At 47.1% G+C, this 27,725-nt stretch overlaps 2 protein-coding genes across 3 annotated transcripts in view; both read left to right on the top strand.

Moving 5' to 3' along the window:
* The first annotated feature begins 734 nt into the window (after window positions 1–734).
* Window positions 735–18,035, top strand: pum1 (pumilio RNA-binding family member 1). The gene is given in 23 exon segments (XM_019874200.1): window positions 735–930; window positions 3,211–3,382; window positions 5,552–5,674; window positions 6,497–6,565; window positions 7,907–8,012; window positions 8,111–8,304; window positions 8,532–8,704; window positions 8,774–9,038; window positions 9,211–9,304; window positions 9,398–9,496; window positions 9,593–9,735; window positions 9,826–9,964; window positions 10,084–10,218; window positions 11,005–11,295; window positions 12,068–12,370; window positions 12,373–12,526; window positions 13,090–13,219; window positions 13,320–13,454; window positions 13,911–14,048; window positions 14,917–15,042; window positions 15,297–15,418; window positions 16,173–16,365; window positions 16,664–18,035. Coding segments are annotated over 23 exon segments (3,591 nt in total). The 5' UTR covers window positions 735–775; the 3' UTR covers window positions 16,796–18,035.
* A 956-nt stretch (window positions 18,036–18,991) lies between these two features.
* The window catches only part of sdc3 (syndecan 3), a 27,974-nt gene continuing 19,240 nt past the window's right edge, over window positions 18,992–27,725 (top strand). Inside the window, exon 1 of one of the 2 annotated variants that reach the window (XM_019874199.1) lies at window positions 18,992–19,831. In XM_019874199.1, coding sequence (XP_019729758.1) covers window positions 19,766–19,831 — 66 coding nt within the window. In that variant the 5' untranslated portion in view covers window positions 18,992–19,765. The remainder of the gene's footprint in view (window positions 19,832–27,725) is intronic. The other variant, XM_019874198.1, reaches the window with a different exon arrangement.

Here is a 27,725-nt window from a genome sequence, read left to right as displayed (position 1 = left end):
TGAGTTTTATACTTTCATGAAAGCTTTTGAGATTGTTTCAAGTTATTGTCTCATTCGGGTTTAAGGAATAGAGTTTCAAGGTAAGTGTTGAGGTTCATAGAAAGTTTCGAAGTATGGTTGCAAAACAAGAGTAGGACCGCAAAATCCGCTTTGAGCCAGGGATAGTAGAGTTGAGGTTTCAAAGTCGCTATTAGGGTTTGTATTTGTTGACTTGGTGAAGCTCCTTCCAGTCGTGTTTATGCTAAAAATACGAATTCAAAAGAAAACGGTTCACTGTTACCATGGCGACAGCCTGTCTGCATTACGTCACCCCCACACGCTTTGCGGCAGTCTTCCCTGAAACCCCGGGGGACGGGACGTGGAGAACCACCCGCTGAGCTCCAAGTGGCCCGGATGAGGCTTTTGTTTTGGGCTTACTTTTTTTTTGGGGGGGGGGTGAGGGTGCGCACCCCCCCCTCCCCCAGTAATGTTCAGTGTCTGACCGAAACGCGTTGCCATAGCTGCCAGTTACCTGGTTACCTTGGAGACAGTCCTCCCCACCACTCCTAACAATATTTTTTGTTTCATTTAATTAGATACTGTGCCCCCCCCCCACCTCAGTATGATGTGATAGACAAAACATTATCCTTCCCGTCGCCACCGCCCCCTTCGGCGCTGGAATGAATGTACAGTGTTCCTCCATTGACAAACGGCGTGAATGAGGTCCATAAATGCAGCACACCGCCTAACAAAGGAAGCGGGTCCCGGTGCGGCCCTCCCCTCTCCGGTTGGCGCAATGAACCGCACGCTCTCTCCCGGCCCTCCCGTCCCTTCCCATCATGCAGCGCTCGCGCCTACTCCTCCGCCGAGCCGCCATGTTGTCGGAGTGAAATCCTGGGGTGTCAGAGAGAAGCTGGGGCCGAAATCCGTCACCATCCACCCTCTCCGCCGGTGAGTACTGCCCGCTGACCTCGCGCGATACCTCAGCACTCCACTTAGCCACGCACCGATGCGGATATTGTCACCATGACGGAGCTAAAGGAGCGTCTTTTGTGCGACGGAGCCGACTCACCACCCGAGCGTACTGCCTTCCCCCCTTTCCTCCTGTTGTGTCGGTCTTCCGCTCCAGAGCTGCTCGCGGGCCTTTGTTAGCACCCGCGTCACAAGTACCTGTCCGGTTGCGGGATGCTCGGAACACCGACAAGAGAGCCCGGCCGTTAGGGCCAGCACCTCCACCGTTTGTTATAAAACACACGTTGGCCCCCATGTTTGGTCACCGGTTCACCCGGGGCTGAAAGCAGTGTGAAGTCGGAGGAGGGGGGGCAGGCCGTGTTATTGTTGCGAGACGCCGACAGACCGAGCCAGCGACCAAGTCTTTCTCTTGCCAAACTCGCTTCGGGCGTGAGTGAATCCGGATTCGTGCGAGTGATAACCTCGGTTATTGATCGTGGGTGCCGGTGCGTATTCTGCTTGCTTTTGTTGACATGTCCGCCGTGGAAGAGGAAAGACAAACGTGAGTGCCCGGGGAAGCTAACCTGTATTATCACACACGTCAACGTAGCCGGTGGGGGATACACGACATGGATAATAAATTGCCCGGTGGACACCCATCATCCCACCCGGTTCTTGGTGGCGCTCAACCCGGGAATCGTCGCTCGTTTCCGGGTGCTGCAAGCATGTCATGTCGGTGAATGACCCGAGTGTTGTGAATTTCCGGGTGTTTGTCTACCTGCTCCTTCGTCGTCGTAGCCGTAAAAATACCTGACACTTGTATCAACGCATCTTTTAGGTGGTGATTTTTCACCCCTTTCTCGTGTTTTACTATTTGTTAGAATCATTTTTGGTGTCTTAGGTCGAAAAGGGGGTGTGTATGTTTGAAGATAGCTAACATGCTAATGAAATGGAACATGGCTCAGTGCCCCTTAAGGCCCTAATAATATAAACCTGCTGATTTTTTTAAGAGATTAAATGGGATAAAGTAAGGATGGGTGTTGTAAGAGACAGATTGGCCCGTGCGTGATGCATTATTTGGGGGGGGGGTTAACCTGCTCAGCATCCATCTGTCAGGCTGCATGAATCGCAGCAGAAAGTGAGCATTGTTATCATTGTCAAGGCAGACATTTTGTTTTGGCCCTAATCAGATTGTGCAGGTGAGTGCCCATAAAGCGATGCCCGTAATCCAATTCTTTCAGAATAACTACAAGTGCAATTTGAAGACGCTTATAAAATAAATGACCTCAGCACATTTTCTTTTTCAGAAATCACTTCCGTCGATTATTAACTCAGGCTTGAGCCTGTAATTCTAAATTGCATATGTTTGAAGTACGCAACGCCATGCACAGATAGTTTATGAATGCATTTCGGAATGAATGAGAACTCCTGAAATGTGAGTACTGTATTGTTTTTGAAATTTCACCCAAATATCTTCACCAGATAGATTGTCATACTCTGTTTCTTGGATTGCATTTTGCTTATCTGCCTTGTGAATCTTTTCCATGCCATCTGGAATTAAGAACAGCAGTGATTGCAAAAAAAAGTGTTAAAAATCAGATTTTTGTTTTTGTCTGCATTTTGCATATTTTGGCATTTTGCATATTTTGGTATTTTTCATCTTATTTATTTTGTCTGTTTGTGTTTTTGACTACTTCATGATCAATTGTATTTTTAAACATTGGAATATTTTTGCCTCCTTGTCAATTTTTTTCCCCAGATTTTTGTTGTGATTTCATTTGTTTTTTTCAATCACATTTTTAATACTCCCCCCCCCCCAAAAATATATTTTGGATCTTTTAAAAAACGTTTATTTGCTGTCAAAAACGTATTTTATTGTCATATATTTTTCATCATGACTCATAGATTGTGCAAGTGAGCCTAATTGTATATATATATATAACTGTACTTATCTATTTATACACCTTTCTGTATATATATATATATATATATATATATAAATTTTCATTTGCTCCAATTAGCAAACCTCTTTTCCTCGCTCTAATCGTTCATTGCATTTTTCCATGTAGGGTTAAAAAAAAAAAAAAAAAAAAAAACAACAACAACAAAAAAAACAACAACTAATGTTAAGCTAGTGTCACTGAGTTAGTCATCACAATTGCCCGATTTGAAATGCTGAGTTATGCCTGGCAACAAGTGAGAATCGACTTTTCAGTGCTTCTAAGCTGTTCGCATGTTGATGTCATGGTGTAACGCTTGTTTTGTTGCTCTCCTGGCCAGGCTGTGGTGGAATGAGCAGTGTGTGCTGAAGAGGAAAGCAGTACTCTGGCAGGATTCCTTCAGCCCCCACCATAGAACTAGGTCTCCCAGCAGCATGCCCGTGGTGCTGAGCAGCGGAGGACATGCCCCTCCCGCCGGGCAGGCTCCTCAGGCCGCACCGCCCAGCCAGCAGGTAACATTCAAAGAACAAAAAAAAAAAAAAAAAAAAATCAGTGAACACCATTTACAGATGACAATTTATGTGCAGCGACATAACTCAAAATGTAGGGGGAATAAAGTTTCTGTTGCCGTTAATCAATAAGAAAACAAGACTCTTTGTCTCTGAAAATGTAAAAAATAAAAATAAAAACCTCGCATGCATTGTAGTACTACAGGTACAGAAGTTCAAGTCAACTTTATTGTTAAATGTGCCCTATGTGCAACATACAGCACAGATGAAACTTCTTTCCTCTCAACCAAAGTGCAAACACAGGAGAGAGAGAGAGAGAGAGAGAGAGAGAGAGGAGCCGCTGCGGGTGCCCGCGCCGCCATCGACAGAACAGTTAACATGAATGACAAAATAATACAACGCAACACATAAGACACAGACGGTCGTGCAATCTTAACCACTTTTACTGCATACACTTTGTAGTTTGAAGCTGTTATAGATGAAAGAGGAGAGAATCAAAGTGTCCTTTCACCAGTGGATCAAAGACGTCATGCTGAAAATGGCCACACGTCCGCAACCTAAATTTGAAAGCAAATAGAAGCTGTCGCGTCCATTGACGAGAAAGAGATTGGCTCACATCTCCTGTCCCATGTAATTCCACTTCAATTCCAAGCCGCGACTCTCAGTTCCACAGACGCATCGGCGTTCTGCGCTGACGCTCCTTTCCTCTCATCGTCGGCTCCACGAGCCATCCATTCATCCAGCCGCAGACTGTCTTAACAGCACCGACCTTTCCGCTGAACAAAGCGGGGCTGTGAAAATGCTGCCCATTTCAGGTGCAAAAAAAAAAAAACAAGCGCCTCGGGGCTGTCCAGCACCGACAGTCAAATGGCGCCGACATTCCTCCCAATCGAAATCAGTGCTGCAGAGAAGGCGCAACCACCAAGCTCAGATTCTTCTCTTTTGACGAATGTCGTGGCCAAAAATGCTGAAAAACAATCCACATCAGGTCCACACGACGCAACAACACCACGTCAAAACAAAACAACAAAAGAAGACAACAAAAACGAGAACAGAAAGAAGACCCGTCTTTTCGAAGTAATATATTTAATCGGTTAATAGGGCAGCCCTAACAAAACACAATTAACCATTCTGTCTAAATATTTCCATCCAGCCATTATCTGTGCCGCTTATCCTCACAAGGGTGGCAGGCGTGCTGGAACCCATGCCGGCCATCTTCGGGCATGAGGCGGGGTAACACCCTGAACTGTTTAACAGCCAATTGCTGTCTATTTAAAAACGAAAATGCCCAGCGAAACCATATTTTGACTTAAAATTATATTAGCTGCGCGGCCTGGTGATCCAGTGGTTAGCGCGTCGACCTCACAGTGCAGAGGCACCGGGTTCGATTCCAGCTCCGGCCTCCCTTGTCTGGAGTTTGCATGTTCTCCCCGGGCCTGTGTGGCTTTTCTCCGGGTACTCTGGTTTCCTCCCACATTCCAAAAACATGCACAGCAGGCTGATTGAACACTCTAAAATTGTCCCTAGGTGTGTGTGTGTGAGCATGGTTGGTTGTTCGTCTGTGTGTGCCCTGCGATTGGCTGGCAACCGGTTCAGGGTGTCCCCCCGCCTACTGCCCGAAGACGGCTGGGATAGGCTCCAGCAACCCCTGTGAGGATGAAGCGGATCTGAAAATGGATGGATTATATTAGCTTAATGCTAACCTATCATGTGAAATGCCATAGACGTCGGGATTCACCGAAATGAGTATCGGCATGACACCGACTAAAAACATTCGCACAACTGCTACTTGGACGGCAATGTATACAATTAGAGCATATGACAATACACACGGGAATATATTTTCTTTATGGCTCGATGACAGTTGAGAGCTGTTTAGTTGGGGGACCTTATCTGCTTCCTCTTCTTGCTCGTAATGATGCCGTGTCTCTTCCAGTCGAGCTCAGTGCTGCCCGGCATCTTGTGGCACAAGATGGTACTACACTGAAGGTGTTCTCCAAATTTGGACATGCATATAAACTGTAAAGACACATTTGGTCCCAAAATCTGCGCTATAGAGAGTGCTAGGTGCGAGGGACCGAGAACCACGAGGTAGCCGATGTTCACTGTAAATACTTCGGTAAGCTGCTCTTGCTTATGTGCGCGTTTACGCCTCCCATTTTGTCCGCTCAGGGTGTGGCAGGTGCCGGACGTTCCCAGGATGACGCCATGGTAGACTACTTTTTCCAACGGCAGCACGGCGAGCAGCCTGGAAAGCACCGCTGGCCCACTGGGGACAACATCCATGACAGTCAGGTATTCGGGTGCTCCTGGCGTTGCGAATAATAACAGATCGTTCACAATTGACACACAATATGTCCGCGCGAGGACACGCATCCGTTTAATTAAATAATTGTTAATAGATTTAAGTGGTAACAAATAGATTGATGAATTTGTGTTACTGAGTTTTCAGTTTTTGTTCTTGCGTGATTGATTTTTACTCCACGTGCAGCACCCGATATGGAGCGGTGATTGTTTTGAAGTGGCGTACGAATAAAGTTGAGTTGACAGACGGGAATCGTTCCACGCGACTCGTGACGTGAGCTTGCATCACAATGTTGTCTGCGTCCCATGTTTGCAAGACGAAACGCCTTTCTCAAAGCAACGGGGTAATAACTGTAATAGCCACAGTTCATCGAGCACCATTAAAGAGATGGCATTTATATTTGGAAATCTTTTCCCACCCAACTCCGACTTGTGGCCACTCCGCAATGTTGTCTGTCTGTATGATTAAAAATAGATTCGTCCCTCGCCGAACTAAAACATGTTGTAGCTGAACCTACTTCAATTAACTCATTCACTCCCAAAGACGTTTTTAAATGTCTTTTCAGACTTGGTCCACAATTGGCTGGTACTGAATGAGTTTTAATGAATGTACATAAAAGACAAAGTGTTTTTTTTTTTTTTAAATGGTGTGTGTGTCAGTATCATAAAAATAAAGGCCTCCCTTGAAAATAATACGGGTTGTGGCTGTAATTGCTTGCGGGCCCGTCAAACAAGACGTGTGGTCTCTTCACCGAGAAACTCAGAAAGTATGACTTTTTTTATTGTTGCTGATTTTTGTCCTCTTGTCATCAGGTGCGCTCCATGGACGAGTTGAATCACGACTTCCAGGCACTAGCTTTGGAGGGACGCGCCATGGGAGAGGTGAGACCAGCAAATTATTTCCGTGCGATAATAAGTTTGTCTGTTCTTTAAAGGCCACAGTCTTACGCTGAATGGCGTTGGTTGGTTTCTGCCTAGTGGCCTTGGCACCTCGGCCAAACCTTGGCTAATCGTAGACTTGACTAACAGGAAATCCAGGGCTGATGGAAGTGGGCGGAAAGTTCCAAAGAGATGTGCGGACTTGGCCTTTGTTTTTCCAGAATAACGAGATCGGAGGAAAGGCGAGAAGCCATCCTGCAGTTTTAGCTTTGCTGAATTAAACCACGTCTATTTTGGGACTCGGATTCATTATTGACTTTATTAAAAAAATATCTATAATTTTTTTTTATTTTTTTTTTTTATGGTCTTCCTCTTGTAAACCACTTTTCTTGTATTTGATAATTCTTTTTGTGGGGTGGGGATAGTCATTATTCTTTTTGTCTAATGTAAGATAAGATAAGAAAACCTTTATTTGTCTCACACTGGAGACATTCCCAATTTACAGTCAGCAAAATTGTGAAAGGGAGAAGTAGAAGAACAAAAAGTATATAAATAAGTATCAATTATAAAATATAAGTATAAGCATATTAAAAATGGGTGAGTGGGGCGGGGTGTCTTTCATGTGTTTTTGTGTTCAATGCAAGACAAAAACGTTGTCATTTTTGTCGATTATTTCAGACGACTTTCTGTCATTTTTGCTATTTTTTGGTACCAATATTTTTATCTCATGTGAGTGTTTTATATGTAATTTTGTTTCAGTATATTTGTATTTAATTTTACTTTCTAATATTTGTTCGCGTCTGTTACCTTTCTATTTTATGCATATTTTGAGCTAATATTTTTTGGTCAAGTGTTTTTGTACTGTTGTCAAAAAATGTCGAATAATTTTGTGCCACTTGCTTGTATTTTTAATATATTTGTCTTACTTTTGTTCTTCCCCCCCAATAATTTTGACATTATTTAAATGCATTTATTTATTTAAACTTATTACCACCAAAGTCTCAAATTTGAAAACATCTAAATGAGCTACACTGGCACATTGGATGATAACGATTTCTCGATAAATGTGAGACATTTTCAAACTGCTATTATTACCACTTTGATGTTTTGCTGTATTTAGCATCTCTGTCGATGACTCCGTGCCAGTTTTTTTTTTTTGCTTCCTCGATTCCATGATGCAGAATCCAATTGTGCCACCTGAGAGCAAATAATCATAATTGTCCCTTGCAGTATAAATCCAGCCCACAAATGTAATTTTTTTTTTCTTCTCCTCAACTCTTTGTTTCCATTTTGTCAAAGGTCAAATTTAACCACTTCCCCAACCCTGGCTTTGTTTCCCTGCAGCAGCTGCTCACCGGCAAGAAGTTCTGGGAGACGGACGACTCCGGGAAGGATGGCCCAAAGGGGATCTTCCTGGACCAGTGGAGGGACAGCGCATGGGGGGCCTCAGGTAGACATTTGGATCCTTTTTACGCAGATGGTCAACTTTACAAGTGACGCGACGAACCTTTCCTCCACTTACTCAACCGTCGCTCCCGTTTCCCGCAGACCACTCGGTGTCTCAGCCCATCATGGTGTCCCGCCGACCCGGTCAGGGCTTCCACGGCGGCGGTGAAGTGGGCGTGGGCTCCGTTATGTCGCCGCGATCCGAGAGCGGAGGGCTGGGCGTCAGCATGGTGGAGTACGTGCTCTCCTCCTCGCCTGCCGACAAGCTGGACTCCTGCCTGCGGAAAGGACCTTATGTGAGTCTCTGGTGTTTATTTTTCGTACTTGCTTTAAATCGGTACACTGGCAAGTCAAAAAATGTATTTTAAAGATCTTACTGTTGGACTACCGCTAATAGCACGCTGAGGCAGGACAGAAAAGTATTGTGTGGGTTTGACTCCCAAGTATCGGGTGTTATAAGACAGTATCGGAGCATTTTTACAATCGTGTTTATCAATTATCTTTGCCTTGTGTGATGGCGCAGGGCCAGCGGGACAGCGAGGTGGTGGAGGACAAGCGGGAGAAGCCAAAGGCGACGTTTGAGGCGGAAAAGTTGAAAGAGCTGGCGGAGGCGGAGGCCGACGTCATCAACGACGTCATCAACCCCAACGGTCTCCCCGTGCAGAACGGTCTGGACGTCGACGTCAAAGAGTTCGGGTACGTATTGGATCAGGGGTTTCTCCCACCAACGCAAGGTTTCTAGCGTCAACGTTGTCTTTCCCGCAGCCGCCCGCCGGGCAACATGCAGCCGCCGGGCCCGGACGGGGACCTGCTGGGCGGCCCGGGGGGCGTCGGCGTGGACGGGCTGACGCCCCTCGGCGGCGCTGGCGGCCCCAAACCGCCCGAGAACTTCCCCGGCGTGGACCAGGGCGGTGTCGCCATGGACCCGATGGAGTCGGTGATGGAGCCGCTTCAGTTCGACTACAACTCTCAGATGCCGATGGACTCGGCGCCCACCGTGGGACTCTTTGATTACAACAGCCAGCAGCAGGTATTCATCGTCTTCCTGGGAGGGGTTAGGCAAAATCAACGCAGGTCTACAATTTTAATTACTCAGCATTATCATTTGCTTGTGCTCCAACCCAAAAAAGGGAGGGGGGGGAATCAATTATTTTGTCGATTTTATTTGAAGTCCATACAGATGTTTTTCTGTTGTTCAGCAGCTCTTCCAGAGAAGCAACGCCCTGGCCGTGCAGCAGCTCACCGCCGCTCAGCAGCAACAATACGCCTTGGCGGCGGCACAGCAGCCCCACATTGGTAGGAAAATGGCACATTATTTCCCCATATTATGAAAGAAATGGAAGAAAAGAAGATGTTCTGGATTCCTGATTTCCAACCTGATATGTCCAGGTCTGGCCCCTGCCTTTGTTCCCAATCCTTACATCATCAGCGCTGCCCCGCCAGGTACAGACCCCTACGCGGCGGGACTAGCGGCGGCGGCAACTCTCGGTAAGTTACATGGCTCGATACGCATGTGGAAATGTTTCTCGATTCACAAATTGTGTGTGTGTGGTTTCTTTTTTTTTTTTTTGTTTTTTTTTTTAGGGCCGGCAGTGATGCCCCCTCAGTACTACGGCGTCACGCCGTGGGGCGTGTACCCTGCCAATCTATTCCAGCAACAGGCAGCTGCCGCCAACAACTCGGCCAATCAGCAGGCGACAGGCCAGGGTCAGCAGAACCAACAGCAGGTCAGTCATACAAATGTTGTTTCACGCCACTTCCCCAACTCAGTTGTTCACTTTTTTTTTTTTTTTTTTTTCTTCCCCACCTCATCCAAGGTGATGCGTGCGGGAGGCAACCAGCGTCCCATGACACCCAGCCAGGGGCAGCAAGGGCAGCAGAATGAGCAGCTAGTTGCCACGGCAGCCGTCAACTCCGCCCTTGCCTTTGGGCAGGGGCTCGCAGCAGGAGTGCCTGGTGAAGCACTTTAACTGATTGTTCCACATGTTTTTTTTGTTTTTTTTTGGTAGTCCCCCCTCACTACAGTGGTCTTGTTTTTCCCCACTTGGCTCATATTTTTCTTTATCCCCTGCCAGGTTACCCTGTCCTGGCCCCCGCAGCCTACTACGACCAGACGGGCGCCCTGGTGGTCAATACTGGTGCTCGTAGCGGTCCCGTTCGTCTCATGGCCCCCGCGTCCGTCATCATATCGCCTTCTGCGGCGCAAGCAGGTGAAAGGCGCAATGACAGCTTAACCGTCGTGTCATTAGTTGAAGTCCAGGTAAAGTGAATATAAATGGGTCTTGTGAATTTGACACACCACAGAGAAGAGTCTCGCTGTGACGAGGTGGTCTAAAGGAACAATCTCGGCTTGAAATCCTGTTACACACACTGGCTGTCAATTTGGACTTTAAAGAATGAAAGGAAAAAGAGGGAGAAAGTTCCTTACCCCCTGCCCTTGCTATTTCTCCTTTCCCCACATGACGTTCGCACACTCGCAGATTTATGACGAGACTCTCTAAAGCGGCAACGTGAGCCTGAATCCCGCGCCACACTCAATGGCTATCAAACCCGACTCTTGAAAAAAAGTGTCATTCAAATTTCCCCAGTCCTTTATCTTCCACCTATTGACCACACGACATTTGCACACTCGCGGCCGACAACACAGCGCCCTCAAGCGGCCACGCCAGCAGACAAGCTGAAGGCAAGATGCGTTTTTCAGGGTGGAGTCAGAGCTAGCTCGCTAAGTGCAAATGTACCGTTAACTGCTAATGTGAACAACAGAGCTTAAGTTCTTAATATTTGAGGCGGGGTGACTCATGCTGGACTCTAAAGTACATGATTGGCGCAAAAAAAAAAAAAAAGAAATGAGAGTTTACCGATATATCGTCACAAATCAGCACTACATAGTTCTCAGACTTTGAACATTTTCAGCAATTACCTTGTAACATTCAAAATATTACTGCTTTTTCTGAGGAAAAATTAAATGTGTACGTTTGCTTTCTCCTTGTGGTTAGTTGCTGCCGCGGCGGCCTCGGCAGGCAACGGCAGCGGCGGCGCCAACGGCCCCTTCCGCACCATGACATCCCAGCAGCCCCAGCAGCAGGGGGGCCCCGGCAGCGGCCCTCTGGGCGGGAGTTCCTTTTACGGCTCCTCCTCGCTCAGCTCATCTTCGCAGAGCTCCTCGCTCTTCTCACAGGGCTCCGGTCAGCCCGGCCCGGGTTCCGCTTCCCTGGGCTTCAGTCAGCAAGCCTCTTCCTCCCTTGGCGCCACTCTGGGGGCCACGTTGGGAGGCTTCGGTACTGCGGGTAGGAACAGTTTTCATTCCAAAGTACTTTTTTTTTTTGGGGCGGGGGGGGAGAAGCGGCACATCCTATCATGGTGTCTGATTGGCCCTCTGAAGGTGATGTGCTGGTTTTGAAGAAGTCAATTACTGAATACAGTTGTTTATGTCACATTGGTTGACAATTGGTTACATGTTAGATACATGGTGTTTGTGCTTTCTGATCCTCTCTCTTTTTGCATCAATGTTTTCACTACGTTAAAAAAATGTATGCAACGGTGTACCAAAGAAACAAACAATTATTTGGTCCAAAAATTCTTTATTACAAATAATGTCTTTGTTTTATCCACCAATGCTAGCAATGTTCAGTGATAGGTAGAATAGTTCAATGCTCCTCCTCCTATATGGCAAAATACACATAATTAACCTTTTTAACCGCTTTTTTGTAAAAATAATTAATGCTGTAAAAATATGCGACTTGACTCATTTAAAGTTGGGAAAGGTTGAACATAAAAATAATTAAAAAAAATATTATTTTGATTATATTTGATAAGTATTTTTGTATTGCAGCAGCACACACACGTTGACAGATGAAAATTTTTTTGACAATTAAAAAAGCAATTATGTAATAAAAAGGGCATTTAAATGTTCTTGTTTATATATATATATATATATATATATTCATAAATACAAAATTAATGTTTATACTGTTGGAATGTTTAGAAACACTGCAGCAGTCTACCTGCTTTATGATGGTGTTAACGGCTGTCGTGGTTGTTGTGTCTGCCTCCCTCTAGTGGCCAACTCGAGCGGCGGCAGCGGTTCCCGGCGCGACTCTCTGACAGGCAACAGCGAGCTATACAAGCGCACTCCCTCCAGCCTCACGCCCATCGGCCACAGCGGCTTCTACAACGGCACGCTGGGCTTCAGCCCCTCGCCGGGCCCGGTGGGCATGCCGCTGCCCAATCAGGGCCCCTCCCACTCACTCACCCCGCCGCCCTCGCTCTCCAACCACAGCTCCTCATCCAACCTCAATTTGGGTAGGCGGGCAACCCCGTGTGCGCCCATGGGTTGCAGCAGTGGATTTCACTTCAGCTCGTCCCGTCGTCGCGGCTACGCTACGGCATGTCAGACGTGATGCCGTCGGGACGCAGCCGCCTGCTGGAGGACTTCCGCAACAACCGCTACCCCAACCTGCAGCTGCGCGACATCGCCGGACACATCATGGAGTTCAGCCAGGACCAGCACGGCAGCAGGTTAGCACTTGGCGACGTTTGCCGATTATTTCAGTTGAACAGCCAATGGCATTATTTTATGGATGATACCAGTACATTCTGGGGGCTAACAGATAAAGATTTTTTTTAGGCCAACGCTGATTCCTATAAGTGATCACGAGATCACTTGTCTGTAATTTAGCCTGGGATCCATCACAAGCCTGTTTCCTCTTCCACCTGTAATTTTCCATTGTGTTTCAGTAGAGTAAAGTCATTTTCGGGACGCAGCCGCCTGCTGGAGGACTTCCGCAACAACCGCTACCCCAACCTGCAGCTGCGCGACATCGCCGGACACATCATGGAGTTCAGCCAGGACCAGCACGGCAGCAGGTTAGCACTCGGCGACGTTTTCTGATCATTTTAGTTCAACAGCCAATGGCATTATTTTATGGATGATACCAGTACATTCTGGGGACTAAGAGATAAAGATTTTTTTTTAGGCCAACGCTGATTCCGATAAGTGATCATGAGATTGCCTGTTTCCTCTTCCACCTGTAATTTTCCATTGTGTTTCAGTCGAGTAAAGTCATTTTCATTTTGCGCAGGTTCATCCAGTTGAAGTTGGAACGAGCCAGTCCGGCTGAGCGCCAGCTCGTCTTCAGTGAAATCCTGCAGGCCGCATACCAGCTCATGGTGGATGTCTTTGGCAACTATGTCATCCAGAAGTTCTTTGAGGTATGCCTCGGTGTACTCTGTGATGTTTTTTTGTTTGTTTGGTTTTTTTGGGGGGGAGGTGTATCATTGCAGAAGATGAATCCTTGATTTTTGTGTACAGTTTGGCAGTCTGGACCAGAAGCTAGCGCTCGCCGAGCGTATCCGCGGCCACGTCCTGTCGTTGGCGCTGCAGATGTACGGTTGCAGGGTCATCCAAAAGGCGCTGGAGTTCATCCCGTCTGAACAGCAAGTCATTGTGAGTACGACGCTCAAGAATTAAACCCAGAATAGATTTAGTCTAACTCCAGAGTTAATTGACTGTACTGGACTGTAAAAATCCACAAAATAGTCAGACTGCAAACCTGGAACCTACGGTGGAGGGGGATTTACCATATATCCAGAAAAGTATGTAAAATAAAAAGAAGAGAGGCTAAGAAAATGTTTTTCCTCATTGTTTCGCTCGACACAAAACAGGAGGCTTAAAAACTTTATTTTTTTTAAATGACTCATTTAGGGCCAAGTCCCGCTTGGTCGCGTTTGTGATGTATCTATCTCTTCCCTAATAGAGCTCGCGAGTTAGCTCCAAGGCGAATTATTCGCTATTTGTTGGCCACACTGAAGCCCCCTGTAAAAAATATATGAAATAAGAATTTGAAAAAAATAAAAAACTTCTTTGAGGCACGATTCGATTTCCCGCCAACAATTCCGACAGAGCGAGATGGTGCGCGAGCTGGACGGCCACGTGCTCAAGTGTGTGAAGGACCAGAACGGCAACCACGTGGTGCAGAAGTGCATCGAGTGTGTGCAGCCGCATGCGCTGCACTTCATCATCGACGCCTTCAAGGGACAGGTAATAACCACAGAAAACACACACACGCGCGCGCACTGTGTCGCCATGGCAATGCAAACCGCAGCAGCCTGGTCGTCGTCTGTTGTCCATTTGCTAAATGTGTCATTAGCATAGTCTGCTAACATGAAGGACTTTATGCATTTCTGCGTCAAAGGAATCAAGGGACAGGTAATAACCACAGAAAACACACACATAGTCTGCTAACATAAAGGACTTTATGCATTTCTGCGTCAAAGGAACGTTCGTCTGCTTTTTCACTCGTGTGTCTGCTGCTAGTTTGTCTGGCTCTCATTTGAATGTGCGTGTGTCTTGAGTTTGTACTTGTGTGTGTCTTTACTGTGTTTGTTTGTGTGTCCTTGCTTGTGTGCCCATGTCGGGTTTTATGTGCATGTGTCTCGAGTTTGCGCGTGTGTCATTTTTGTCTATTTGTCTGTTTCTCTTAGATTTCTTTGTGTGTGTTTGTCTATGACGCAGGTTTGTGCGTGCTTAAAGTTAGATGCGTTTGTCTCACGAGGAATTTAGTTTTCACCTGCCCCGCGGCGTTCTGCAGGGTGGGGCGGTGTTTTCGAATGAAGCAACAACATGAAACACTGACTTTGTTGCCGGGATGTCGAAAAAAGTAGACAAGTAAATTTTTTTTCACATGCCAAGGGTACACAACAGCAGTCTCATCTAAAAAAAAAAAGAAACCAAACGTTTTTCTGATTGAGAATAAACACATCTTCCTGGATCGTGTCAAGAAATATTCCCGCACAGTTGCACGTCATGACAATTTTTTTTCCCTCCTCATTACATTTCGTAAAAACTCAACACAAACCCACAAAGTACATGACAAATATAAAGTGAAAAACTGTGTGTTGTCCGTTAGGTGTTCGCCTTGTCCACTCACCCGTACGGCTGCCGAGTCATCCAGCGCATCCTGGAGCATTGCTTGCCCGAACAGACACTGCCCATCCTGGAGGAGCTCCACCAGCACACCGAGCAGCTCGTGCAGGTCTGCTAGCACATTCACTACTACACATTATTGTTAGGAATGGACATGTCCCGATCCCATGTTTAAGCACTGGGACGATACCGCCCATATTTCAAGGTATCGAGGGCTTGTGAAGGCTGCCGATACCAGCCACTGACACTTGAGGCAAAAAAATATATATTTGACATCAAAAAACAAATACAAACTGACCACCCTGTTCTAAAAACTGAAATAATCCAAAATGATTCTAACCTTGGGTCTGTGTGTTTGTACAGGACCAATACGGCAACTACGTCATCCAGCATGTGTTGGAACATGGCCGAGCTGAAGATAAGAGCAAGATAGTGGCGGAGATCAGAGGGAATGTGCTGGGACTCAGCCAGCACAAGTTTGCCAGGTAGAGCACGACGACGACGACACAACCGCCTTAAACATACGGCGCAGGAAATTATTTGCTTTGACCGTACTGTGCTTGAATCTGAATGTGTACGTTCGAGGGGGCGTGGCTTGGGAGTGGCGTCAAGGCGCTCTGACAAGCTTGGCTTGGTCATTTGTCATGTTTGCACATATTTCATGCGCCTTCCGAGTGTACCCATTTTGGTGTGTACACATGTCCATCCGTCCATCCATCCATCCATTTTCCGATCCACTTATCCTCACGGGGGGTGCTGGAGGCTATCCCAGCTGTCTTCGGGCATTAGGCGGGGGACACCCTGAACTGGTTGCCAGCCAATCGCAGGGCAAACGGAAACAAACAACCATCCGCGCTCACACTCGCACACCTAGGAACAATTTAGAGTGTTGCATGTTTTTGGAATGTGGGGGAAACCGAAGTACCCGGAGAAAACCCACACAGGCCCGGGGAGAACATGCAAACTCCACAAAGGCAGGCCGGAGCTGGAATTGAACCCGGTACCTCTGCACTGTGAGGTCGACACGCTGACCACTGGCTCACCGGGCCGCCCGTGTGCACATATGTATTTATATAATCTATATATTTTTTTAAGTTGTGGATGTAATGGTATAGGAATTTGGAAGAACTTTTGGATACAGCATCGGTCTCTGAAAAGTGACACTTGTTTCGCTGTTGGAAAATATGACTCCACACACAGGTGCCCCCTTTCCCCCCCCCCCCCCCCCTTGTCTGTTAGTAACGTGGTGGAGAAGTGCGTGACGCACGCGTCGCGGGCGGAGCGAGCATTGCTGATCGACGAGGTGTGCAGCCTGACGGAGGGCCCTCACAGTGCCTTATACACCATGATGAAAGACCAGTACGCCAACTACGTGGTGCAGAAGATGATCGACGTGGCCGAGCCCACCCAGCGCAAGATCGTCATGCACAAGGTGCGGATGTTAAAACGTTGGCACTCGTGCTGTGAGATGTGACTACAAAAAAAAAAAAAAAATGTCGGGAAAAGCCAACGGGAGCAACTGAAGTTTATTTTGCATTCACTAGAGGCACTTTAAATGGTGGCAGGTTTGGTCGATTCTTATTTAATGGGAGTTTGTGTGATTGGTTAAGTCTGACCTCAGCGCCAATCATAAGAGGATATTCACACTTGTGCAACACCCCCCTCACCCCCCCAAATTTTTTTTCCAATATTTGAGAACTGATTTCTGTTATTTCCTCAAATGTGATCAGATCCGGCCGCACATCTCCACGCTGCGGAAGTATACGTACGGCAAACACATCCTGGCCAAGCTGGAGAAGTACTACATGAAGAACGGCGTGGACCTGGGACCCCTTTGCGGCCCCCCCAACGGCATCATGTAAACACGACACCCAACCTCCTGAATATGGTCGTAATTCTTGAAGAAGGAACCCCCAGCCCTTACCCTTATCCTTCAGTTTCCATGACAACCCTTCCAATAGCCCCTCCCCCTTCCCTAGCCCGGGCCTGCTGAACTTGGGATTGGTGTTCCACCTCTCCCGTTATTTCTTTTGGGTTTTTTTTTCCCCCTATTTAACTTTTGACTCCCTACCACTATTCCGAATGACTATTTAATTTGTCAGCCAATCGTAGACGAGTGCACACAAGGGCCCGCGCGCGCGAGCGAGCTAACCAGCCTACATGTCATTTAGCATGGGAGTTTTCTGGTCTTGCTTCTATAAATATAACATGTATACTTGGTGTAGAATCTTTGCATATACAGTACATATAAATATATATATATAAATATATATATAAAAACTTTGTAGGTTTTTTCTGGTTTTTTGATGTCAATTGTATCTATAATGTATCCTAGTAGTGACCACGCATACTTCTGACTGTATACTTGTACATTTGTAAACCCTTGTAATGTAAAAGTGCTTTACCGCCCTTTTTTGGTATGATGATGATGAGGAAAAAAAAAAAAGTTAGGGGGGGAAAAAAAAACTTTACCTGTGCATTTCAGTGTATATTCTCTCTTTTTGGTTTGTGACATGAGTTGTTGTATATTGTAAATTGTAATATCAAATTTTGCTTCTTTTTTTTTCTCCCCCTGAAAGACCTTTCTATATCGATACATCGTAGTACTTGTACAAAAAAAATTCACACCACACTTGGTTTTATCTGCTTAACTTAAAAAAAAAAAAATCTCCCCCTGACTTAAGTTGTGCTTTTTTTTTTTTTACTTTTTTAAAAGATCTTTTTATGGAAACGCTTCACTTTTGATGGGAGTGTACACAGCTTGTACAGAGGATTTTTTTTTTTTTTTGGCTAGTGCTCAAAGTGCTGTATCATACTTGTCCATGTTTTCTCTTTTTTGTGGGGAGGTTTAGTGAGAAGAGAAGAAAGGCAGCCATTTTTTGGGGTGAAGATATATATATATATGAATTTAAAAAAAGCCGCCTTGTGTATATTTACTACTACGAGCACACCTTGTAACCATATGTGTATAGTTAACAGAAACCTGTGTATGCTTTCTTGCCTGGGCAACTATTTTTTGTAACTCCTGTTGTAGATTGTCTCAAAACAATTGTGTGATCTTTATTTTGGAACCAAACCGAATATAAACAGAAATCCCCCCCAAAAAAAAAACTTTGAAAATTTAAACCCCTCTCTATGTTGTGCATCATTGTTTCTCACTTGATTTAACGCCAGCCCTTGATTTAATTTGAGTCTTTTTAAAAAAAAATTACCTCTGGATGAGTTCAGGCATGCCTAATCGATCACAGATGCTTGAGAAACTCGGGAGCTTTCTTGGTATTAAAACATAGTTGAAGTAAAATAGGGCAAAACAAAGCAGCGTCTGTTAGCATCACAATGCCATATGTTCAAGTTATATCTTATTTACAAGAGAAAACAAACCAGACGTCATAACTGGGGCATGCCCATCTATTGCAGGTTAACACTCATCAAAGTTAGTTTCAAACAAGAACACTACCTTGGTTCATTTTTTAATTTTGTATTTGCTATTTGGTGAATATTTTCTCTGTGTTGGTGGACTTGAATGGACAAAAAGCAGCAAACATCCCGTTTCGTTGCTTGTTTTGGACATTTTTATACAAAACAATCCATATTTGATCTTCAGTTTTTATTTCATATCACACATATTTGCAAATCCATTTCAGTAACTGGCTGTTTTTTGTGTGTATTTTATAGCAGACAAACATTTAAACCCAAACTATTAGATCTGATCTTGAGGGAATTTCAACACCACTTACTAAACCCAGATTTGTCACCAAAAGGTAAAGAAAACACCCAAAATCCAGATAGCTATGCTGTTTTTTTTTTACACACACACACACACACACACACACACACACATTACAGTACACAACTCGAAGACACGTGCTCAAGGTGAATCCCGTAAAATGCAACGTAAGGTCATGGAAGCGCGACAGAAATAAATAACTTCAGTGACGTGATATTTACAAGACGAATAATGGACAGGCGCGAGTGAAGTGCGACATCCACTGAATTAAAATTAAATGTGGGGGGGCTATTTTTAAAATCCTTATTTCTCCGCCTGTGTGTTCGTGTGTGTGCTACTGAGCACCTGCTCGGTTGCTATGCAACCATGAAAATGAAATCTGATGGTCGATGGTGCGTTTGACACATCTTTCGTGCATCAGTACGGGGGGGGCGGAGTAGTGAAAAGAAGGTGTGTACCGCCCCCCTGGGAAAATAAAAATAGTAACACTTTCTTGAAGATTTATCCTTCCATATGACGCCAACGTGAGTGGTGCGCTCGACACAACTGAACGGACAACAGTGAAGGGCGGTTCACAGTGACTTAGGTGTTTAACCGCCCCACTTGAAAAAAAATTACCCAACTAACCAACGCCAAGAAGAAAAAAGAGCGGGAAGGCCTCCACTTCCGCTGTGGGTACCTGCTCGAGCTGCAGGGGGCAATCCTCTTCCGCGGAACCCCCACTTCCTCCTACCCTCCCCCCTTCAGTCAACCCCTCCTCCCGACAGACTCGCGGTTCCAGGCGGCGTCTCCATACGGAACATCCTGCCTTCTGAGCGGCGAGGGGGGGAGGAGATAGCGAGAGAGAGGAAAGACAGCCGGAGGGAGGCGAGACTAGCCAGTAAAGCCATCAGGAGCGAGCGGAGAGGTGGCCTGGAACTCGAGAAGAGGAGGGGGACCTTCTTCTTCGTCCGGCTTCTTTTTTTGTGTGTGTGGATTTTAAAAGGTTGGCCGGCGGCGCGCTCTGAAAGTTGGACCACAGACGGCTTCGACGACACCCCCTCGAAGGAGGCAGCGGCGGTTACCACCAACCGGGAGGCTGTGGCCGCGTAACCCGCTAGCGAGCATGAGGCTGCTGCCCGGGTTGCTCTTGCTGGCGCTGGCCGCTGTGCCGGGGGCTTACGTACACGCGGTAAGTCAACCTACCTACCTACCTACCTACTTAGCACCCCACCTGCCTACCTACCTACCTTGCTACCTACCTACCTTAACCCCGCCATGTTGTTCCTTTGTGTGCACGCGCACCTCCACATCCACTTAAGTATCCGCGTGCGTGTGCGCATGCGTCATTAATGAGACGGGAGTGATGATATCCACGAGGAAATCCTGCACTCGACCTACATAACAGACCTCTGTAGGCTAGCACGTACATTCGCGCGTGCGTTCGTACGTACGGTCTTCCGTGCGTGCGCGCGCGCGCGTTAGTGAGTAATTAGTGGGTAATCTCTAATTGAGCTTGTATATGGGCTCTGCGGGTTGTGGCGTCTGTGTCACCGGCCTCGCATCCTGGCGTTAATTTGGGAGAAGGGGGTGGGTAGTTTGGTGGGTGGGGTAGCGGGCACAATTTATTACACGCATAGAGGTGGATGGATGATGTCATCGGAACCCCTACATCTCCTCCTCCACCCCCCTCTCGAAAAAAACGAGACCACCGTCACAACACGCCCACGTCTTCCGTTCCCGATGGAGTCACATTTATCCTTGGAGTACGTGGAGGAGGACGAGGAGGCAGTGAAGACAGAAAATCATTGAGAGAAAGGCAGGCAAAGGGCAAAAATAGACGAAATTTGAAGGGAGTCCTGTGTGAGTGATGCCAACCGCAGAAATGGAGTTGTTTCTTGGAAGAGTTCGTTGCTGGTGAACTGAAATGAGAACACTCACAAGGAGCAACTCCGGCTCATGGTGGCACTCTGTAGGCCACGCCTCTTAAAGGCACAAAATGTTATGGCCCTCCTATACGGCTTAAAAGACAAAGAAAAATCCTTCATACTTTGACGCTATGTTATTCTTTGATAAACTTTATACTTTCCTCATTAACGTTATCTCTGTACATCATATACAGTAGGCTCTTTAAAAGCCACCGGCCAGTATAGTAGTGTGAATTATCAAGGGGGTTTGTGTGCGCGTGTGTTTTTAAGTGCTAAAAGGTTTTGACACGGCTCCTCAACAGTCATTCATACCCACACACAACCTCACACTCGTCAGGATTATTGCTGGGTCAGTCGGTTAACGTAGCAAAGAGCGTGCTGGCCTGGACCTGAACTAGTCTGCCATCATGTGTACAGAGACAGATGTGTGAGTGAGTGTGATGTGAGTCTGTATGCATTGCATGCATTTTTTTTCATGAGAAAGAAAGAGGTGTGTGTGTGTGTGTGTGTGTGTGTGTGTGTGTGTGTGTGTGTGTGTGTGTGTGTGGGAGCACGCGCATGTAATGTATTTATGTCTACTTCCTGTTATCGCAACTTGTGCTATCACGTTCGCCCGGCTGTGTTTTGCATGATTTTCCCACAAACATCTGTTGTGTTCCAAGGATGGCCCATGCATGTGTGTGTGCATGTGAGCGTGTGTGTCCTTCATGAGAGACTTGATTGTCCATCTGTCAGCGTGTGGGCCTCGCCGAAAAAAAGTCGGGACTCTCCCGATGCCAGCCACTTGTCCTGGCCAGCTCCTCCGAGGCGTCGTGTTCCCTCCGCCGATCGCAACGAATCCACGGCTTCAGCTACCCACCACCCCCAACCCTCTCCTTCGGCGTTGGCAAACAAAGCCCCCCATAGTGCGAACGCGAACGCGAGAAGGGGCGGCAAAGATCCCGAGCAGCTTGAGCAAGGCGAGATGGAGGCCGAGTGTGAAATGCAGGAGGCAGTTTGACACAGGAAGCTGAAGCAGGGGGTGGGGGGGGGGTGACACAGAGTGCCCTCACACATGCATACAGGTAGAAAAGACCCCCGAGGGAGGGCGCCTGGAGGTATTTCAGGTGTGTGTGTGAAGCTGCGGGTGGGGAGGGGCTCCTCGTGGATAAAGGAAATGAAAGAGGTTGCGGTTCATATCCGGTTCTGCTGACGGCTTGAGGTCAGCGTGGGTGAAGAAAGACAGCTTTCAGACAACCACCGTACACCCCCACCCCTCCAGAATCCCCACACACAAACATACCCAAACACTCACGTCATTTTGGTCTCTTGAGAATTTTTGGTTCTCACGGGTTCTCTGAGGGAAATTCCCATTTATCATCAAACATTTGAGGGACTTGGAGCTCAAATCAAAAACTCGGAGCCGGAGTCCCGAAAGAGGCGACAGTAGTCGGTATTCATAACTTGGGATGTTCAACACCACCTTTTTTTCAAGACCAATACCAATAAAAGTATTCACTGTTTGTATACTCACTGATACTTAGTACCGATGCACCTCGTACATTTGATATCAAAATGTATTTAACCCAATCGCAAAAAATGTGTACAAAGACCTCTCTTTCCGATGTATATGATGATTCGCTGATGTGTCAATCTGCCACAGCATTTGCCAGGTATAGATATATATTTTTTGACTTAAGTATCTGTGGTTGGCATCAGCAACCTTCACGAGTACCCGATACTTGAAATTGTGGTGGGTATTGGCCTGATACTGATACCTGCTATCCGGACTGGCCAAGCCCTATTCATAACAAAAACTCGGTAGTGGCAACAAATTTATGCCAAAAATGCTCACAAGATTCATGGCGATGCTTTTTTTTCAGGAATTGGAAAGAATTGTGATGGAACGTCTCCCACTGCATTAATACGAAAAACGTGCAAACGGTGATGAGGGTGAACCAAATATGCTAAATGCTAATGCAGAGTTTTGATGTGTCCAATCTGAACTGTTTCTCAGGATTAGGAAACCCTCCCCAAATAAATTTCAAAGAAAATTGAAAGTCTGTTAGCGTACTTTCGTACATAACATTCAAATGTTTTTTGAAAACAAAACCAAAAAAAAAAAAAAAATGAAGAAGAATATTGGATTTAAAAAAAATGATTTGGTAATCTTTCTTTTCGTGGCGTAGCTGCTGTGAAAGTTCCCAAAATGCCAATTGTCCTGGCGGCCATTTTGTGTTCATATTTTCCCCTCTAAATCCCAAAATACAAAACATGGATGTAAAATCATGCTACGGCTCGTTTCAGAGGCAAAGCAGCCGAGTTTTGCTCTTGCTGGCCATTTTGTTGATGGTTTTTCTTCAACATGTTTGCCACCGACACTGGGAGTGTTTGGAATGTTTTTTTTTTGAGGAAACAAACACGCCGTTAACCAGTGCGAGCATGCTTGCTCCTACGTAACAGCACATTAAAGCCTGTTATTATGTTATTATCTTACGCACACACACACACACACACACACACACTCACACACGGTGATAGCGTGCTAGTCTTTAATACTCGCAGTGAGTCAGACGGGGAGACTGTAGAACCCTCGAGGTGCTTTTTTTTTTTTTCTTTTCATTTAGGCTGGTCAAAATGGGCGGAGAAATGCCGCTTGTGCAGATACTAAACACACACACATGCGCGAGCGCGCACTTCTCCTGCAGTAATTGGGAAGTTGCAACACACACGCACACAGACACACACATATTCTCCGCAGATGGGCTGAGATGAAAATGGAGGCAGCGGAAGGAAGGAGGAGGAGTGGAAAAAGGGAGAGAGGGAGATAATGAGGGGGAGTGGAAGGAAGGATGGAAAAGGGGTTAAGTTAATGGCAAGCGTGGAGATGAGAGGGCATGTGTGTACCCCCCCCCCCCAAACACACATTTGTGTCCACAAAAAACGCAGATGGAATCGGGACGAAGGGTGCGAAAAAAGAGGTGGGGGGGGGTGGCAGGGAGGCTTCCACCACTGGTTCCCCCGGGATGAGCGAGGGAGCAAGCCCGGTGCTACCTGCTCTCCGTTGCCAAGGCAACCACCTCTGTCAGAGCCTCTGCGCTTCGGATCACCCCGCTTTGCTTTTTTTTTTTTTTTTTTTAACCGATTTTCACGGCTTGTCCGTCCTCTTCCGACACAACAAAATCGCCACCCAATAAAATAGATTCTTCTTCAAAGTAGAATTCTGTGATCTTGTCACATGCTTAAAAAGACCGCCAGGCCAAGTGTTTAGTAAGTTTACCGCTCAAACTCTTAAGTAGGGAAACTGTCTTTCGTTTTCATTCACGGTTCACCAATTTGCTTTTATTTCCGCACCAGTCTAACCGAGAAGACTAAAACATTTACGTTCTATTGGACAGATACGCAGATTACTTATGTTTGTCCAAAAAATACACGGGAAGAGGCCTTGGAAAAAAAAAGTGAAATAATGAGGGCAAAAAAAAAAAATTGCACTTCGACTATTTTTCAAAACTGTTCAGCCCTACTCGAAAAAGACGTTACCCTCCCCGAGGCCGAGAGTTTCCCCTGTTCTCTAATTGGGTTAACAAAGGGCAGGGATGTGAGATGGTTCTTGGTGGGAGGCGGCGAGGGGAGGGGGGGGGGGGCACAGCGAGCAGCTCGGAACGGGACAGCCATGCCAGACTGGACTCCCGACATCAATGAATGAAATGGACTAGATGGGAATCCATTTCTCACTCCGCAATAGTGGTGCTTGGTGTTTATCTGTGAATTGAGCCACTCCTGACACCAAATCTTTTTTTGGCATTTTGAAATCTCTCGTGCAGAATCGGACAGCGGCATTTTCGCAATGTTCATCACTTCCAAAAAATAAAAATCGCGCATGGTCATAATTGCCCGATGTCCTCCGTTCACGACTTTGGCGAAGAGAATTCTGACATGCAGCACAGGAAGGAAGCGCTTACCCATGAATTGATCCTCGCTTCTGACGCCAAACGCCCGGCGGAATATCTCCGTTGCGGCACACATAAAGGTGCCTCGGAAGTTGGATAATGACATATAAGGGCGTGTGTGCGTGCAGTTGTGTTTATCGGGGCTGGAGGGGGATTTTTGGTTGCTTAGATTCCCAACAGTGTGTTTATTTGTGTTGCATGTGTGCCTGCGTGCGTGTGTGTGTGTGTGTGTGTGTTCTTTTGGGTCACCGGGTTACAGGACGGACACAGGAAGTCAAGTGTGTACTTCCTCGCCGGTGCTTTTATCCGCTTTTATCCAGATGCGCGTGTTTGTTTGCCAAACATGCAGGAAACGCACACACAGACAAGGTGCTGCGTGCGTGCGAGAGTGTGTGTGTGTGTGTGTGTGTGTGTGTGTGTGTGTGTGTGTGTGTGTGTGTGTGTGTGTGTGTGTGTATGTGTGTGAGAGAGCGCGTGACATGGGACTGCATGTGTGTCTGAATTATTCAGCAGACGGAGGAGTGAACCAGGTCACACGCTCATTGCCGAAGCGTCTCCCTGCATCTTTTCTTCCCAACCGTTCGTGAATCCATCCGTCTGTCCTTTTCCACGCATCCATCCATCCATCCATCCATCCATCCATCCATCCTCTACTCGCGTTGCACTCTTCTTCCATCCGTCCATCTTCTCCCTGCGCCCATCCATCCTCTTCTTGCATCCAACCGCTCATTCATCCATCGGTCCTTTCCGCGCATCCATCCGCTCGCTCCGTACGTTGGAACCATTGATCCATCCGTTCGTCCTTTGCACGCGTCCATCCATTCTCTCTTCATCCAACCCTTCATTCATCCCTCCCTCCTTTCCATACATCATCCATCACCCCCCCTCGCATCTGATCATTTGTCCAACCATTCTCCCCTGCGTCCAACCATTCATCCAGCCAGCCTTTCCACACATTCACCCATCGTCCTCTTGCCGACATTCTTCCCTTCATCCGTCCTCTCCCGACGATTCGCTTTCTTGCATCCATCGCTTCATCCACCATGCGCTGTTTCCTCACATCCGCCAATGATTCCATTCCTTCGACTGCATCCGACGAAATTGTCCCAACATCCATCAGTCTCTGCTGCCTCCGTCCGTCCAGCCATTCACTCCGTCAGCATCGATTTCCCCCCCCCCCGCGCCCCTTTTGCATCCATCCTTCCATTCATCCAGTCATGTCTTGGCCCCGTGGCGCTGCCAGTAGCCCCTCCCCGTTGACTTTTTCCTAAACAGGAAGCTGGCTTCTCACATGTTACTCACGTCCTCCCCATTATTGGCCGGCCACGAGGGACGAGCGTTGATCCAATTAAATGCAGACATTGACACACCAGCCGCGCTTTGTGTGTGTGTGCGCGTACGTGTGTGTGTGTGTGTGTGTGTGTGTGTGTGTGTGTGTGTGTGTGTACTCTCTTGCGTTCAACCTTTGAACTCTGCTGCTTGAAAGGCCTTTTCAAAGGCATCTGCAGTGTGAACAAGTTAATGAGCTGCCGGAGTGCGCGCGTGCGCTTTTGACAAGTTTGCCGATGTTTCTCGCAGCTCGCGGGCGTGTTGTCTTTCCCAACAGACCTTTCTTCCGCTGACACGCGCACGCACGCGCGCACACACACACACACGTACGCACACACATTCACAGAAGCAGCAGCAGCAGCAGGTGAATCATTCGCTAATCTTTCATTCCAACAGTTGTGGATTAACTGTAATCTGAGGCCCGCAGAGATGCAGCCCTCAAAGGCTGACTGACACCGAGTATGCGTGTCCTCCAGTGTGTTGTTTAAGTAGACGTGTTGTGTGTGTGTGTGTGTGTCTGTGTGTGTGTGTGTGTGTGTGTGTGTGTGTGTGTGTGTGTGTGTGTGTGTGTGTGTGTGCCTATGAGAGAGGGAATGTGTGGCGGTGAGTGTGTGAGAGTTTGTGAGTGACTATGTTCTTGTACTCAAGACATTGTGAGGACTGGCATGAGTTGTGTGTGTGTGTGCGCCTATGAGAGAGGGAATGTGTGGCGGTGAGTGTGTGAGAGTTTGTGAGTGACTATGTAAGTGACAGTGTGTAAGGGTAAATGTGAGTGTCAGTACGTGTGAATGTGTGAGAGCACGTGTTCGTGAGTGTGTGTGTTTGTTTGAGAGTGTGAATTTGAGACTGCATGTGTGTGTGAGCGCTCGTGTGTGAGAGTGACTGTGTGAGAGTTTGTGAGTGACTGTGCAAGTGACATTAAGTATGTGAGAGTAAATGTGAGTGTAAGTGTGTGTGAATGAGTCAGCGTATGTGTCAGTGAGTGTGCGTGAATTTGAGATTGTGTGTGTGTGTGTGTGTGTGTGTGTGTGTGTGTGTGTGTGTGTGTGTGTGTGTGTCAAATTGACAGCTCACCCAACGTCGTTGGCGTCAGGATGAAGAGAAGGTGCAGAGACAGCGTTTGCTACCTGCCGCCGTTAGAACGACGACACGCGGGGGGGGGGGGCAGGTGGTTTATTTTGTAAATCCGCGCAATTAGCATGGGCCGCAAACTAATGAGCATCATTAAGGAATCGCAATTGTCGCCGGGTGATTATCCGCATTGGTTGTCTTCATTATCGCGTCGTCACGGCTGCTTGAGGAAGCGAAATGACTCGTTATGTTGCTGTTTAGACACGTTAGCCTAGCGCAATATAACACAATGATTAGCTCGCACAGTCCTGATTTCGCAACAGTTTCTCCCACGGGTTGGGGGACCTGGGGTGGGTGGATTTTTGGCATCCGAGCGGGCTCGGTGATGGATTCGGTTGCCGGGTTTCCCGCGGAAGCGATTAGCCGTCGCAGCGGCGGCTCAAGGTGCGAGCCGGCCGATTAGATCCGCGGCGGAGATGGATTTGAAGAGAATGAAAGGGGATTGGGGTCAGATGCAATCATGGAGCGGGGCCGGATGAAAGAGGAGGTTGTGGCACCCGATGAAAATGCGGCACAGGCGCAGATTTGGAGGCCGACAAAGGCGACGCGCTTCGGCTTTGTCCTTGTCATCTTGTGCTCTTGTCTCCCTCTGCTTCTTTATCTCCTGTCGTCTTCTTCCTTGTTGGGCTTTGGCCTCGTCATCTTCATCTTCATCTTGTCGTCATCAACTTGTGTTCTTCTGCCTTTTTGGCTTTGTCTTTGAGGGGCTGTCAGAAATCGCCACGGGCCTGAATCAGATTCTGATGGCATGATAACCGTGAGCTAAAAA

This window comes from Hippocampus comes, unplaced genomic scaffold, assembly GCF_001891065.2.
Source record: "Hippocampus comes isolate QL1 unplaced genomic scaffold, H_comes_QL1_v1.1 scaffold166, whole genome shotgun sequence".
Classification (NCBI taxonomy): domain Eukaryota; kingdom Metazoa; phylum Chordata; class Actinopteri; order Syngnathiformes; family Syngnathidae; genus Hippocampus; species Hippocampus comes.
The sequence above is the reverse complement of the archived record's forward strand: the minus strand, read 5'-3'. Positions and strand labels throughout refer to the sequence as shown.